At 39.0% G+C, this 16,919-nt stretch overlaps 1 protein-coding gene across 5 annotated transcripts in view; it reads left to right on the top strand.

Annotated features, from left to right (window-relative positions):
- LOC139691535 (inactive histone-lysine N-methyltransferase 2E-like) overlaps window positions 1-16,919 on the top strand; it is a 73,803-nt gene that overhangs the window by 25,088 nt on the left and 31,796 nt on the right. For all 5 annotated transcript variants that reach the window (XM_071589403.1, XM_071589404.1, XM_071589400.1 and 2 more), the window contains 7 exons: window positions 1,605-1,652; window positions 1,741-1,982; window positions 5,589-5,911; window positions 6,867-7,175; window positions 7,256-7,483; window positions 10,072-10,274; window positions 13,954-14,287. In XM_071589403.1, coding sequence (XP_071445504.1) covers window positions 1,605-1,652; window positions 1,741-1,982; window positions 5,589-5,911; window positions 6,867-7,175; window positions 7,256-7,483; window positions 10,072-10,274; window positions 13,954-14,287 — 1,687 coding nt within the window. The remainder of the gene's footprint in view (window positions 1-1,604; window positions 1,653-1,740; window positions 1,983-5,588; window positions 5,912-6,866; window positions 7,176-7,255; window positions 7,484-10,071; window positions 10,275-13,953; window positions 14,288-16,919) is intronic.

The following is a 16,919-nucleotide window of genomic DNA, read 5'->3' as shown; positions in this document are numbered from 1 at the left end:
GCAAATCTCCCCCACCCGCCCTGTGGTGATGATCCAGTTGAGTAGTGGCTTTGATCAACTACTAGCTGTGTTGTAGCTGCAGCGATAACTGTTTTATATTTTATTTTACTAATATTTTATTCTTATAGAGAGTTTAGTGCATATCATTTGTTTCTTATTCGGGTTTGTGAAATATTAGCTGGTTGGTGGAGAGGAGAGTTTACTTCGCGTTACTTTGATTTCAAGTGTGTCACTCGTATAAGTTGATCGATTGGTCAATTAATAAAATTCGAGAGATAAAAGTGCAGAACAGATAGATTAAAGATGTAATTTTTCCCACAAATGATTAGGGATTGGAATAAAGTAACATTGCCCGAGACTGCGCCAGCCCCCATGGCTAGGGTGGAAAGGTGTTTTGGGTCAAGGGTAGTCTGGTGGGTAATCACCCCCTGCCACACACCCTGGCGGAGCCACACAGGATACTGAACATAACCAAAACTGAATAAATAAAATTTAACTACATTAGATGGTGCAGATTATTTTTAAAATGTCCATGAAATCTCACTTTTACGACTTCCGTGTTTTCATTTCCTCTTTATAATTATGAGTTTTCTTCAGCTCCCTGCAATTTTTGAATCCCTAGAATGTAATTTTATTTACAGTTCTGATTTTTGAGGTATCCCACAATATATGAAAATTGACAAGAAGTAAGATGGCAGCTGTTGCACTTAACACTTAAGAAATGATGTACAAGACTGCACTCGTATAGATAATACATCAACTTAAATATGAATGGTGTTTATTTAATTTCTTAAAAAACATTTTTCTACTGCGATGGTTGTAAATGAAATCATTATTAATAGCATGTGCGCTGTGAATGCCAGACGTTGCAATGGTTGCAATTTAAATTGTTTGGGAATTGAGCAATGATGCAGAATGGTACATGTCCACGTAATGATTTTGCCTCATTTAGCTTTTTTAGTAAATTCATCTCTTGTTTTACCGCAAGTAGAATACGTCAAAAGGAAGTGGGGATTGTTGGGAGGAATTCAAAGGTGGCAAGAAAGATGGATGAAAAGCATATTGATTGCGAGTGGGATGTTGAAGACTCTGATAGAGGGGAGAATGTTAGGCAAGTGAGGAAAGGACAGGAGTAGGTTAGGGATGTTGGACAGAATGAAGGGAGGAAGGAGGTAAACAGAGATGAAGAGAGGCCTGTTGTAGAGTAGGATGTTGGGTTGTGTTTTGTTGGAAGTAGCTATGAAGTGCAGCAGTATTGTTTACCCATCCAAAATCCACTTAAATTGGTTGAGTACTAGTAAAAATATGGTTATTCATATTTCCTGTAATTTACTGGCAGTGATCAGTGATTATGTCAAATGTCCCATTCAACGAAAATATTTCACGATTTAAAGCATTCATTTGAACATTTACAGTCTATGAATGTTAATATCCTTGCTATCCTCATCGCTGGATGTCATTCATTTACACAGATAAAGTATTATCAAATTGTTTTTTAAATTTCTATGAGATATAGTTGATGTGTATATATCTCTTCAGTATCTCATCACCAACTTGTAATGTGTTTGGCATTTATAAGTCTAATTTTTACTATTTTTTTTCAGTAATTTTGAGCATGATGATGGTTACATGATTTGCTGTGACAAGTGCTTGTAAGTAGTTTTTGCAAATTTTTATGACTATATATATTTTAGTGATAAATTATCCAGGCAAGCCTATTTAACGTGATTTCCCTTGCAGTGTATGGCAACATGTGGATTGCATGGGCATTGACCGCTCAAATATCCCAGACGAGTATCAGTGCGAGCGTTGTCAGCCTCGGAGGGTGGACCGAACGAGGGCCCGTGCCCTCCAGCTGCGCAAGCGGGAGGAGCTGAGCCACCATCACTCGGATTCGTCGTCATCCTCCTCGTCTTCGTCGTCGTCCTCTCCGGTGCCCCCCGCCCCCTCTGCTTACTCCATCGCCAATGGCCCGAGCACTGGTGAGGTCCATGTCTTACTCATTGAATGACTGACTCTCGGGGAAACATGTGGCACGCCCACCTTAGGGGAGTCACTGCCACCTCAGGAGTGAGCTCCACTCAATGTTTCATAATTTGTCTCATCCTTGTTAGCAATGTGCTTCACCACAAGTACTCTCTTCTTGGTGATCTGGTAAGTGCGTGCTCCATCATGGCTACCAACGGACTCACTGGTTAATATTAAGAAGCGGGTTGCTGGGGTGGTTGATTATGTTGCAGGGATGGATCCACTAATCTGAATTTCTGGTAACGGTTTCAATTCTGAAAGCTGATTCCTAAATCTGATCCTGTGATACAATTCCATATTATTCAAACCTGGGCATGTTACTACTGCTAGAAATCAATCCAACATGTGATGTAGTACAAACCAGAAATTTCTGTTAGTTGAGCCATTATATTGTGTTGAACCTTAATTTAACCTGGGTGTAGTAATCAAGTTAATATTGGCAGAATCACCCCATTAACCCTCTTGCTCTGCTCCAGTGCCGGCAGCAAGTAGGTTACCATAGGGAATGACTGGAGTGGAACGAGTGAAGAGGTTTTCTTTGTGGAATGTAACCAAATCCCACCCATGGAGAGGGTGAAGGAACCAAGGAGTCACCTATGGTGAGGTGCCCAGTCATGTTTCTGCCACCTGAGGATTGCTTGCGTGTATTCCTGAAATCCAGCACGAGTGCTGTTCCATTGTTATTGTGCGCAGCAGTAGGCCTGGGGTTGACAATGCCAACTGAATGTTTTGACTGTCGCCCTTATTTTCGCTTGCGCTGGCATATGTTTTTTCTGTGAGATTCATCCTATCTTGAGATATGACTATTTTGCTCAAAAAATGATGGACAATTACGGCCGATGATTTTCAACAGTCAGCCAGAGTCAGATTGGAGGTGCAGGGTTAAGCATTGGAAAATTTGATGTGTCCATTTGAGTTTAATGAGAGGGGAGTGTCCAGCTGTCGACGCGTGACAATGAAGAGAGAGGGAATCTTATGCTTAGATTTGATGGCTGCTCTGGCAGGCAAACCCGAGATAGGCAGGAAAAGAGTTGATACGAGGCTTATCATTAAAGGCAGGCAGTTAGTGTTCAAAATGAAAAGAACTGGTTCATCTACACCTGGTGTAATTTTGCCGGCAATCATCCCTGAAAGTCCCCCGATCTTCACATCACAATTAAATTGACATGGGTCTGTGGTGAGTTTTGTAGAAGTAAGAAAATGCAGTTAAATACCATGTTTGGATTATTGGAATTTTTTTGCCCCCAATTTACGACAATTTTATCACATCCTGACAAATTTCTATTTTTCCAACGTAAATGGAATACCATATTTACATGATTTAAGTTTTCCTTGATTACGTGAAAAAGTATATTTTGTCCTGCCTGCCTATGGAAAGGTGCAAAAAAAATATTTTCAATTGAAGGCAAAATGAAAATTTTGGATTAAGTTGATTATTCTCATTATGGCAATGGCTGTATTTATCCGGCGGAACATCTTCAATGGCATACCCTTACCCTGAATACACTAGTGAAAAACCACAATTCAACTCTGAAACATGCAAATTGGTGTGGACACTTGTCTAAGAACATAACAAATGTTTTGAATTCCAAATATGATCGAATACCCAAAGAATAATTTTTAAGTGATAGATACCCAAATGTCCCCATGAATGGTGTAATGATAGAGAGCAAGTATTGCACATTCCCACAATAATGGGAATAAAAGATTTCAAAAGCGTCCAATAATTGGCTGGATAGTTCTGAAAATAGGCACAAGCTGTATACAAGGTTATGCGTAGTGAAAGTGGAGGTGTTGATGTTTACAGTGCAACTAGGTGGAAATGCCTGAATTGTTAAACTTTTTGAAGGCTTTGGCTCTGAAGATGTTTGCAGTGCAGGCAAGACAGGGTTATTTGTTCAATGTGCTGCTGAAGGGAGCAGTGTAATAAAGGGTTGCTGGGCAAACAAAGGCTTACTGTCTTATGTAGGGGGATCGAAATGGTGTGGTGGCTAACATACAGGCTTCCCACCAAGAGGGCCCTGGGTTCAAATCCTGGAGACAAGTTTTTCAGTGGTATCCCAATCCCTACTTGAGGTGCTTTGTGGACAGCACTTAGTGAGTACGACATCCGTCAGATGGGACTTTAAAAAGTGTGGTGGACTCCTTGGGATCTTTTGACTAGAGTAGGCCAATGCTGATGCTGGGTTTCTCCCAGCCCTTCCTTTCCCATCCAACCCCAGTGGTGCAAATGACCTTAGCTTCTGGTTGCCTCACTGAAAAAACTAATTAACTGTCTTATGCATCACAACTGCAGATGCCAGTGAGAAGCCACTTCTGGTTGGTATATCAAAGAGCTCTAATGTTTCAAGCATGTGAAAAGGTTGCCCACTAGATGTATAGTGAACTCCAAAGCACAAGTGACCTCTGAAATATTCAAGGATGTGCTTGATGCTCCAGATGCCGAAATGGGGTCTTGGAAGAGGAAAATTCTGCTCTCTATTGATTTGCATCCAGGCGATCCTCCAAATGTACAGTCCAGTTACATATGTTTCCTGCAAACCGTGAGCTCTAACCTCTGAATTATTTTGGTATGATTCACTTATTAAAGGCCCACTATCGAAGAAATGCATGCATGTCATGAAAATGAAGGCATTCAAAGAGCTGATTGCTTTACGAAACATATCATGGGCTTGAAAGCAAATAAAGGGACTCGACAACTCTGTGCAACTGCTTAAGGAAGGCTGGATTTTATGTTGCTTGTGATGAAGAAATTACAGTTGAAGACATTTATTGTGATAATGATGATACTTTAGACAGTCTTCATTAATTAAGCACGTGAAAGAGAAAATTCTCCTTTTCCAGCTGTTTGTATATCCCTGCATTTTAATCTTTTTTCGGGGGGGTCTATAGAAAAGTGCAGATAAGGAACTACTGTACTTGGAAAGGCAGTATAACATTCTATTGAAACTTTCTGATGTATGCAGTGCAACCTGTAGATCTGAAGATCCGTGTATCAATGTGGAATTATCCTTGTCGGCTGCTGTGTAGATTTGGTTATTGGCGGGTGAATTGCTGTTTAGTGGATAGCCGTAGAGCCATCTCTTAATCATTCCCTCCACATGTACATTGAACAGCACAGGTGATAATGGAGAACCCTGCCTTACTCCTTAGGTGATTATATTTGCATAGAAAAGGACTCGTAAGAAGTCATTGTAAAGGTATTATGAAAACTCTGAATATGCGGCAAGCACTTGGCCTTGACCCATATGCTGGGAGCATTAGCTTAGTCCTTAGTAAATCTAGAATCTAGGGTCTAACAACGAGATGGAATCGTCATAAGTGTGATTTATAAATATCTGTGTATATGACTTGACGCATCAATAATGTACCGTTTAAATATTGTTTGAACAAGTTTTAATTTTGTGTAAGAATTTGGAAACTTGTGGGAGCAGATTAAATAGAGAGTATAAATTTATTGTGTGCCCTTGACCCAGCCCACCCTTTTCGTATTGTTAATGCCTCGTGATAGAAGATGTAATGGAGGAGTATAATTGGGGCAATACTAATTATTTGAACAGGCATAGGTGGAGACAACAGTGATGAGGGTGTGGTGGCTCGGCGCAAGAGAAGGACATCGGCCTCTTCTGGTGTGGCAGCAGCCACGGCGGCGGCCCGGGCAAAGACAGAGAACAAGAGGGGTGCCGCACTGAAGCGGAAGAAGCAAGAGTTTTCGATGAGGGAGCAGGTGGTGGGCAGCGGCAGCATTGGGGTCCACGCGGCACAGATTCCATCAAAAGAGAGCAGCAGCCGAAGTGCCATAGCCCAGCGCCCACTCAGGAGGCGTAAACGGAGGGACAGTATGAAAGGGGCCGAGTACAAGCGAGCAACGGCCAAGAGAAGGGTGAGTGAGTCCATGGCCATGCTATGTACGGTCGAATGTCGGTGTGAGTCCTTGGGGGTAATGAGTGGGAAGGTGCTGAGGAAAGTTGATAATTTCATCGTCCGTGTCATTTGTTCATCTGTATGGTGTAGATGAAGACGGTTGGAAGGGGACTATGTTGCGTTTTGTGGCACGCATGACCAGGATAGGAATGCATATAAAATTGGAGCACTTGGTTGCATGAAACACCCACTCATCGTCTCTGCTTCTACGGGCATATTGCATGGAAATCTGCCATGCCAATTTCAGTGTAATATTCCTTTGGCCCCAACAATTTCACGAATTTTAATTCACTCAAAACCATAACGTGGAGTTTGTGAATGATTTCGGAATAAATCTTTCACTGGACGTCCCAAATGATATTTTTAGTTTGTAGATGCACGGCAACAATTAAACTCGTTAACCGTGGCAAACACAGGAGCAGATATGCCCTGAACTTCATTCAAATTGGTCCTTAGTTCTTTGTCGGTGTTAAACGTTTCAAATGTGTTAAATCGCTGCAAGAAACTCTTCATATTTCTAAATGGCAAAAGTTAGCGGCTGTGCAGCCATGATTGAATTCATTTTCCCAATAACCAAATGCTTCGGGCACTCCCTAGAATTCAGTTTTGAAATCTTATTTGTAGCAAAATATTTGGAGAAATCTTGTTTTGGTTGTCATTGATGAACTACAAGTTTGTAGTTGTGTATGCACGTTGTGTATGTACCTATTGAGAATGTTTATTATTTTAGAAGCTGTTGCTCATATCTGACCAATCTACTTATGTATGACCTAGGGTCAATGAGCTGGTAAACTAATATGTCCATGGTGAATTATTAACAGGCTAGTTTATGTGCCACTAAATTTTCTTGGTGAGGAAGAGATTAAATAATTGTACATAATTGCCACGTTCTCAATTCCTAATTTATTTTCAAGGGGAAGGCAGCAGCTAAGTCGCTGGGTGCAGATGAAGTGATGGGTGATGAGGAGACGCAGGATTCGTGGGAGGTGGGCAATTCCGGAAGCTCTGGCGCCATTCAATTACGGAGGTGGATTGACAATTATGAGGAGGCTGTGACCAATCATTACTCTCCAGAACTGCGGGCCAGGCTTTCAGCAATCCGAGTGAATGGGATTCATTCTGGTTTAAATAGTGGCACCAATGGTTTAGGATCTTTAAATATCTCATCAAATCATAGTTCTGCATCGAAATGTCGAGTCACACAGTTAGAACCAGGAATAAGGGTAATTATTGTGGTTTATTAAGGCTTTCACCGAGAAAGATGTGATTGAAATCGTGTTGACTGTGGTTTATTTTGTTTCAGGCCCTTGTTGCATCATCATATCTTCACTCAAATCAAATTGTAATAGAAATAAGGGGTAAATATATGCTTGGCACTCAGCACCGGCAGCAACCATCCATTGCCAAGAGGTATCCGCCGTTTCTCTTTTTCTATGAGCTGCCCAAAGATGGCACTGAAGTATGTGTTGATGCGCGAACCTATGGGAATGCGGCTCGATTCATTCGGCGATCGTGCAGACCAAATGCTGAGGTAACAAGCCTTTCTTTATACTACCAACTTTAAACAAATTATAGCTTTAGTCAATAATAGTCATTCCGAACCTTTCTTGAAGCCGAAATTCCAGTTCTAAAATGAGCCGTGTCAGCTATAAACAATATATAGTTCTTCTTAATAATGTAAGATATTACTTTTTACCCTTACTATGGTGCAGGTTGAAGGGAATAGTTATTCAAGTAGCTCTTAAGGATGAGATTCGTGAAAGATCATGTTATATCAGATGAAGTTTCTGCACATCACTAATTGTATAATACACGAGAACCCCTTAGTTACACATTTCTTGTTACCTGAGGAAAAAAAGTGTAAATTGCAGTAAAATGCAAATTGTGGGAAAATCAGAATTTTCACTGATACCCGATGCTTACTTCCTGGATTACAGGTTAAAATAAAATACTGGAATAAACTGTTGGAGAGTGGGATTATTATTTACCTCTTAAACTATAGCTCCACCCATTTACTTATGTACGGTGGATGTAAATGAGAGAAACACTGTAAATATCTTGAATGCATAAAATATGTAAAATTAAATTATTTCCTCCTTCCTTGTCGGAACATAAAATATATTGCGAGATGACTTCATCATATTGCGCAAAATCACGAAACAGGTAATAATAAATGTTAAAGGAACAACTTCATGAAAATGCACATTACAGGCACCTGTGTGTGTAGCCTGCAGTATTATAATGTGTATCAAGGTCTGAATAATGAATTAATATATTATAAACATTGGAAGGAATAAAGAAGACAGAGAGTCATTTGGTTTTTAATTTTTTATTAGGAACCATTCACACTAATGATCAACTTGAGTGTTTAACAGTAAAGTCATATTTTCAACTGTTTGAACTTCTTGTGCCTGTTGACATCATGCACTTTGTTTTCAATAATCTGCGGGTTGTCAAGCGTTTACTCACAACAATTACCACCTGATAAATCATTTCATATAGTGGGAATAGCAAACACTGTCTCTTTGGTATGAAGGCAAATGGTCAACCCCTTCACCTTAGTGTTCCAGTGTTCCTTGAAAAGGTCATCGTAACACGAGAATAATTTGATAAACTCCAAGAATATGCGATTTTGCCTTGAGAGGATCCCGGTCATTTGCTTTGGTATCATCATCAGAATAACTTCAACTGGAATTTCTTCATCACAATCAACATAAAATCCTTCCTTCCTAAAGCAAGTTGTAGATTGTTTAAATTGCTTCCAAAGACTTGATATGCAGTGTAGGGCATTCAGTGCACTCAAAAAATAAAGGGTACGCTATGTATATGGATAATTTTTAGAGTAATACCTTGGCAACATTACTTCCAGAGGTAATGTACTCCAGAGATAGTCACTCCAAAAGGGCAATTAAGCTGGTTTAATTATGAGTTTGATGCGATGAGAGAGTATGCTTTGCATTTACATTCAATGCTCAAGGCCAATAATTCCTCTCTTAACTATTTACAAAGATTTTAAAAAAAATTAGATATGAGTGAGAAAAAGGAGTGTACATGTACAAGTATTTCAAATTTTAATAGCCTCATTGTAGGTATAATGTGCTCGGAAATGAAGTCCGTAAAAATGTCAATCATCTTAAGCGAGGCATATCATCAACTGATGATCTAGGCAATAATTTTATATCCAGTAAGTATATTCTGTGCCATATAATGTATGTGTTCTGAATCCGGAAGATTTGGTTAAAAATCTAAAAGTGCATCACTCTATTTTCAGTGGAAACTAGTATGACCAAATGAGATTGTGAAAGCCGTCAGGAAATTTGAAAGCTCAAGTAGTGGAGATAAATGTTGATTCTTTAGTAATTCACCAAAGGAAACTATTGAATGTAAAGCACATCCATTGACTACTGCTATAATTGCATGTCTCAGGTTTGGTGATTTTCTATCATTCTAGTGAAGCTCTATGTATCTTAAAAGTGACAACCTGAAGGTGACAATGCCTAAATTTAATAAAAGTGACCGAAATAATGTGGAAATATATCGATCAATAGGATTGGTACACCTCCAATAATAGAGGCGAATGGTATTGCAATGAAGCAATAATTTTGAAGTCAACAAGATTCCTTCTCACACTCTGTTTGATTTTATTTCTGGAAAATCAACTACATCGGCACTAGAAAATGTAATCCTAAACATACTCAATGCCTTTGAAGAACATAAGGTAATCGATGCTATGTGCTCTAAGCAAACCAGTTGACTGTGTTTTTTGATATTTGCCTATGAAAAAGTTAAAATACAATGATGTGGTGGGACCTCATCCTCATCTGATGAAATTAAATTTCATGAATAGGAAGCAAGGTCTATTATATTATGGTGAATGTGTTAAAAAATTTTGAATCCATCAGATTCGGGGATCGGCATTTGGTCGTTTTTTATTCCTCAAAGTGAGAAATGATTTGCAAATCAATGAAAATGTGTAAATATGGTCTTTGCCATGTGACACTACATTTAAGAGTCACTGTGACGAATCGGATCAAGTGATAGACCTTGCGGATATAATTACTCTTATCCGTAACTCAGTGACATTGTTTTGGGGGGAAACTCATGATCTTTGATTTGCAGGTGCGGCACTGCATAGAGAAGGGTGTTCTTCACTTGTACATAGTAACAACCTCCACTATAGAGAAGAATGCAGAAATTACAATTTTGCACGAGTCTCATCATCAGCATCTTGATGCCCATGGACACCTGATGTGTGCCTGCAATTCCAAGGACTGCACAGCTCCGGCTCCATACAAACGCTTAAATGGATTTATGGAGACTGAGTGAGTGGAGCCCTTTTGAAACTATAGCCCTCGTGCAAAGTGTCCCCAAGTTAGTTAGTGTGATGCATTCCTCAGAATGACTAAATACATTCCAAGGAAATAATTAGTGAATAGAATTTTTCCAACACACTTCACTTTTTTTCTTTAAAATTAATCTTTTAATGGTATAATGATGGCATAAAACTGTGCTTGATTTGAAGAGAAATTCTTTTTTTGCCAAATCAGGATAGTTTGTCTTGTTTTCTTAGCTAAACTGGTGCACTATTAAGGCATATTACTATTCCTTTTTGCAAGTTATCAATGTATTCCGCATAAATCCCATAATACTGTCGCCATCACTCACTTCCTTCTACGAAGCTGGGTCACCTTTAGAAAGCCGCCGTTCTGACTTCCTTTGTCTATGGAGTGTAGCAGTGTTTCCATGTTTCGTCTGCAGTTATCGCATGTCATGGCAGATACTCTTGAAGATTGTGATGAGGGAAGTGCCAAACAGGCCTCTGAATCAACGACATGATTGCACTTATTCTTCACTGAGAGCAAATGTGGCACCCATCTTGACTAGATTTCTTCACCCCCAATTTTCCATACAAAATTGAAAACATTGCACCTTGTGATACATAAGCTTGTAGCCTCAACTATTTCAAGAATTGATTCTTTGATCTCTGTAAATAATATATGGTGGATTTTGTCTCTCACTTTGGAGGAAATCACTTCGACTGAATGTCATAATAGATTTTCATCATTTGTAGATAAATGTCCATGTTTAAACTCATTTAATCCGACTGTGTACAGTCGCAAACACAGGAGCAGATGTGCCTTGAACGTCATCCAAGGTGGCTTTGATCTCTTTCGATGTTAAGCCTTATAAATGTGACATGTTGAATCATCAAGAGGAACTATTATTTTTCCATGCTTCTAAGTGAACTAAAGTATGTTGCTTCAATTAACTATGAAAGTGGACCAACTGAAATGATGGATATAGCCAAAACAGCTGCCTAGTGAGGTATGAGGCTTTCATAAAAGCAAATCTTTTCCAATACTGCAAGCGATCCCTTTTATTCTCCAAGAAGATATTCAATGACCCGTATGTAAAGTAAATGGTAAGAGGGTCTTATGATTGGAAAATAGCAAATATTACACCAATTTTCAAGAAAGGGGATAAAACAATTGCCAGCAATTATAGACCGGTAAGCATAACCGCAGTTGTTTGCGAAATAATGGAAAAAAGAATCGCTGACTACATTCAGGAATGGTGGGCAAGAGATAGATGGCTATTCAAACATCAACATGGGTTTAGAACGGGATACTCTTGTGAAATGCAGCTTTTGGGATTTAGCCAATACATCGGCGACGCAATAGATGAAGGAAAGGAAGTGGATGCAGTAATTGATTTTTCGGCAGCTTTTGACCGAGTGCCTCACGATAAATTATTGTTAAAGTTGGATTCGTTACCATTGGACTTGAGGGTAAAACAATGGATAAAAAATTTTCTTAGAGGCAGAACTCAAAAAGTAAAATTAGGGAATATATTTTCAAATGAGGTGCGTTTTAGCAGGAGTTCTACAAGGCAGTGTTCTACGGCCATTACTCTTCCTAATTTACGTAAACGATCTACCAAACAATTTACATTCCTAAATAAGACTCTTTGCTAATGACTGCATTACATACAGACGGATAGAGCATGTAAATGACCACGTAATATTACAAAATGACATCGATCGCCTTGGTGACTGGGTTACAAATAATAATATGGGCATTAATATAAGTAAAAGTAAGCATATAAAATTTTCAAATAAAAAGAATGCAGAAAAGGAAATTTACACTCTCTTTGGAGAAAGAATCCCATGTACTAGTCAATGCAAATATTTAGGCATTTATTTAACTAGGGATCTTGGGTGGGGAGTCCAAGTAGATAATTTGACACGGAAGGCATTTAAAGTATTGCATTGGGTGATGAGAAATTTAAAAGGAAGTAGCGTAGCCACAAAAGAAAAAGCATATAAGGCACTGGTTATCCCTATCCTAGAATACTCCTCCATAGTATGGGATCCATATGAGGTGGGACATATTAAAAAGATAGAAAAAGTTCAAAGAAAGGCAGCAAGATATGTACTCGGATGGTACACAAGAACAGATAGTGTCACAGAAATGTTGGATGTACTGAAATGGGAGAGTTTGAAAAATAGAAGAAAAAGGAGTAGGTTAGGCGCGATGCATAGAATTGTTAAAAAGGACGAAGCGTGGGAAGATTTATGGCGAGGGATAGAAAAGCCTAACTTTAAGGGAAAAAAGACCATAATTTCAAAATAAAAATAAGGACTCAAAAAAAATAAGAAAAAACTTTTTGAAATAGAACCGTAATTGATTGGAACCAGCTGCCTGTAGGTTTGTTTGAGCCCTTTCCATCCAATTTTAGAAGTTTAAAAAATAAATGTTAAGTAGCCACTGGGTAATAAACTTTATTGTAGATATGAAAATATTGTTTGTATGTGATGTGGAAGTGTCATTGTATGTAAATATATTTTGTCTCTCATCTGTTTTTACATGTGTCCGTATGTAATTTTCGTTGTAAGAGATAACTGTGACCAAACTTGACCGTTGCCACCAGGAAAATCGCCGCTAATTGTAACGTAATTGTGTAAATAAATAAATCATTAAATTTTTTGGTGTTAACATTGCTGCTAGAAGCACTTCCATAAGCGCTCATAGCTCCTAAATTGAACAGTTGATAAAGGCTACTGTGGTTTACAATAATTACTTGTTCCATGAGAAAGTGGAATAATACCAGCATATTTCACCTTCTTCATATAAAAGCTTCTGCCAGTCGGTAGGCACCTTTGGAAAAACATGAACATGACAGTGATTTCCCTTGTCAATGGCTGTTATTGATATTTTTATGTCACCCATGAGATATGATTTTTTTGTTGGAAAATTTTATCTAGAGACCACGTAAAAATATTTTTGAAATGGGGCATTACTTTCATCTATATTTTTCATTTTTAATGCTTGGGCATTTTTCCTTCATCTGATTGACCGAAGGTTTGCTTTGGCTGATACATTAATTTAGAAGTTTGATAAATGAGATCTGTTTGGTGCTAGAGTGATGAACGATGAAAACTTTTCTTTCTTTTTTCCATGGTGCTCTGCCATAGTAGTTCTTTGATGATATTACTAATCTTTTATTTTGTTTAGTGTGTGTCGTCACCCTCCTTACATTTTCTCTGTGTGTGTGTGCTAACATTCTTGTAAGATCTAAGGGATAGGTTGTGCACAGGTTTGCATGCAATTTATAAATTATTAATAATATTTCATGAAAGTCAACAAATCAACCATCCCCAATAGAGGAAACTAACTTTGTATAATACTTTTTTTGTTTTTTTCTGTGTTTAGATGTATGACTAGTGCTTAATAAAACAATTTTTTTAAATGCCAGATTCTATCTATCCAAACCGAAATGCCATTTCTAGCACGTACTGTGTAGTTTTAGCTGACTCTTAAATGGTTGTTCATTGAAACTTTGATTTGCATTCTGTTCATGGGTATCAAATGCACTCGTAGTGGTTTTAGAAGCCCCTGGCAGCACAGGTGTGAAAGGGGGAGTGAGTTTTTCCCTCTGCCTTTTTAAGGGGTGCTTTAAGTGATCAAATGCTTTGAAGTGATACATTCCTTCATCTACCAGGCGGGACAGGCGGAGAAGGGGCCGCAGGACAGCATCATCCGAAGGGGATACCACAGAGCCCCCCCTGACCCCCACGGTGCCGACCCAGTCCCCAGTTCAACATTCCATTGCCAGGAGGGGCCCCAAATCCCCCACCAAGGTGCAGCCAGTGGTGCCACAACCTGCACCACTCTCCTCTTCATCGTCCTCCTCTTCCTCTGCTACTGCCACCCTTGCCGCCGCTGGCCCTGTGTTGCCCCCCCTGGTCCCTGCCCCTCACAGCATGCAAGAGGACTCGAGTGATGCCACACGTGTCGACAGTGACCCCTCTGAAATTTCAAACAAGAAGAAACTGGTGAGCGTCTTATTTCCAATTTTGCGGATGATAATCTATTTTAGAAAATTCTATGTGGCTGTAAGTGGTGCTGCAACACACTTTGGTTTAATGGTACTTAAATTGCATTAGATTTTAGCGAAGCTTCTGCAGGTGAAAGTTTTAATGGAGTTAATCAGCTTCTGACAAATTAATATTGCAGTAAGAGGTTATGTTTGCATTTTTTGTTGAGTTTTATTTCAATGGAAATAAATTATTTAAGATTTGCCCTTGTAGCTGATAATTATTAAAAAAACTTATTTCTTCCTGACAAATTTTCAGAACATCAATCAATATACCTTAACTTACGAAATTTCCATGAAAGAACCAGTACTCTGTGACAATATGATTAAGTAAGCATTTATCGAATTCTCTTGGTTCCCTTTCCCTCAGAGTACGAGGAGGTGGTTGTCGTCATCTCATGGGAGCACTTGTGGCTCTGATCTGCATTAGCAAGCATAAGTACGGATACCCTTTTGTTAACTGATTTGTACCTTGGCAACTTCTAATTCATTTCATAAGTCTTGCATGATTTCTGTCTAGCTCTTCATTACTCGCCCATTTCATCTTAATAATAGGGCTGATATTGTTGATAATCATATTCATTCATTTGTAAATGTTCTGTAAATGGTTTCACAGTGCCACTATCAGCACCTTTGTCATAAACGATAAGCTTCCTAAACAACCATAGTCAACCACTGCTTGCCCTGAAGTTCCCTTGTTGAAGTGCTTGACAATTTTATGTGGTATCTTGTATGCCAGTGCCATGCATTTCTAGTTCATGTGATCACGAATGCCGATACCCCCAGTGAACGGCCTCTTGCACCCACCTGTCATTTAAAAAAAATTAAATTAACCATATTTCATGGTTTATAAGACCCACCGCTGAATAAGATGCACCCTGATTCTTCAGTTCAGAATTTACAAAAAATTCTTTGTCCCGAAAGAAATGGAACGAAGTAATTAATGTTATAATTTATTTAAAGGAAACTTGATTCATACATTAAAAAACAAGGAGCTGCACGCATGTCTAAGTTTATTCATTGTAGAAAACCAGAAATTCGACATAACTGTGCCAAAACTCCTTTCAGCTACCTTTTTTCCGTGTTCTGAAGCTTAATTTGTAGCTACAGGTTTAAATGCAATACTTTATGGCAACCTTTTCAATATTGATTCAGTGAGGTTTTTATGATTTTAACTCATTATGCAATGCTTAGTTTCTGTTATTATTTTGATATTCCACCGAGAGGGCCTGGGTTCAAATCCTGGAGACCTCTCTCCCTGGAGAAATCCCTACTTGAGGTGTGCTTTGTGGAGAGCATTTTGAGTGAGTATGACATCCGTTGGATGGGACGTTAAACTGCGGACCCCTTGGCACCTTTCGACATGAGTAGGCTAATGCCAACGCCGGGTTCCTCTCCACCCTTCCCCCCCTTAACCATCCCTAATGACACAAATGATCTTAGCCTATAAAAACTACTGCTTATTTTGTTATTATTGAAATTTGTAATAAAAGCAATCATTATCTATGCATATACGAGACACTGATACTACTACTACTCAAGGTTAGATGACTGTGGACCCTTTGAGTTCATCAAGGGGGGGGGGGATACAATGTGTGCATGTATTTGCAGAGGAGCGTCATCCCCACTTGCCTAATGCGTATTAAGTTTTGCTGCAGCAGCACCACAGGTGAGATGTGACCAAAAAAACGCTGCAGTGCATAAATTTAAGATTTATTTGGGTATGTTTTTGCAAGTATTTTCAACAAAATATTTAAACTCTTGTTGCTTACTACTGTTTCAAAACAGTGATATTATACAATTTTATAATCAGGGCAACCATTTTCTATGCTTGATAAGGGAAGATATACTTCATAAAAAGTAATTTTTCCAGCAAACTGGCTTGAGCTAATACAGGGTGTGTTTAGAAAGTAATGCAATTGAATTTCCCATGCTGCTCCAATTGGTTGGAGTGTGATCAAACTACTTGGAGTAAATGGGAGGGACGATAAGCTTTGCCGCCAAACCAGTCTCAGTGCTCTCCAAACAGTGGAAGCGGCAGGACGTCAGCTATTGTAAACCTCTGCATGCCGACCGTGTCACGAAAGACCAACTGGGTGGAAATTTCAACTTTTGCAACGTATTGAAAATGAACCTGATTAATTGGACAATGTCATCATCACTGGTAATGAAACCTGGGTTTTTGGATTTGGCCCAGAAACAAAACGCCAAAGTTCTGAGTGGCGCACTGACCAGTCCCCCAAGCCCAAAAAGGCCGGAATGAGTGAATCAAAAGCGAAAACATAGCTCCTTGTCTTTTTCGACTGTAGTAAAGGAGTGGTCCATTAGGAGTTAGTTCATCAAGGGCAGACAGCTAATGCTGCCCACTACGTGGATGTGCAGGAAAGACTCGGTGAAAGGGTCATCAGAATGAGGAAAGATATCTTCAGTGAGGAAAGGACCCTTTCAAAGGACACAAACTGTCCAGATGATACTGGTCTGTATTCATGTGAATTTACTGTGTATTTTTAAGGTTTGTATTGCCTTGAAAAATAAATGGGAATAGAATTTCCAGAAATGTAATTTATTAGGTCTAATCATTGAAAATACAT

This window comes from Hetaerina americana, unplaced genomic scaffold (assembly GCF_022747635.1).
Source record: "Hetaerina americana unplaced genomic scaffold, ioHetAmer1.1.p SCAF_37, whole genome shotgun sequence".
Lineage (NCBI taxonomy): Eukaryota > Metazoa > Arthropoda > Insecta > Odonata > Calopterygidae > Hetaerina > Hetaerina americana.
The sequence above is the reverse complement of the archived record's forward strand: the minus strand, read 5'-3'. Positions and strand labels throughout refer to the sequence as shown.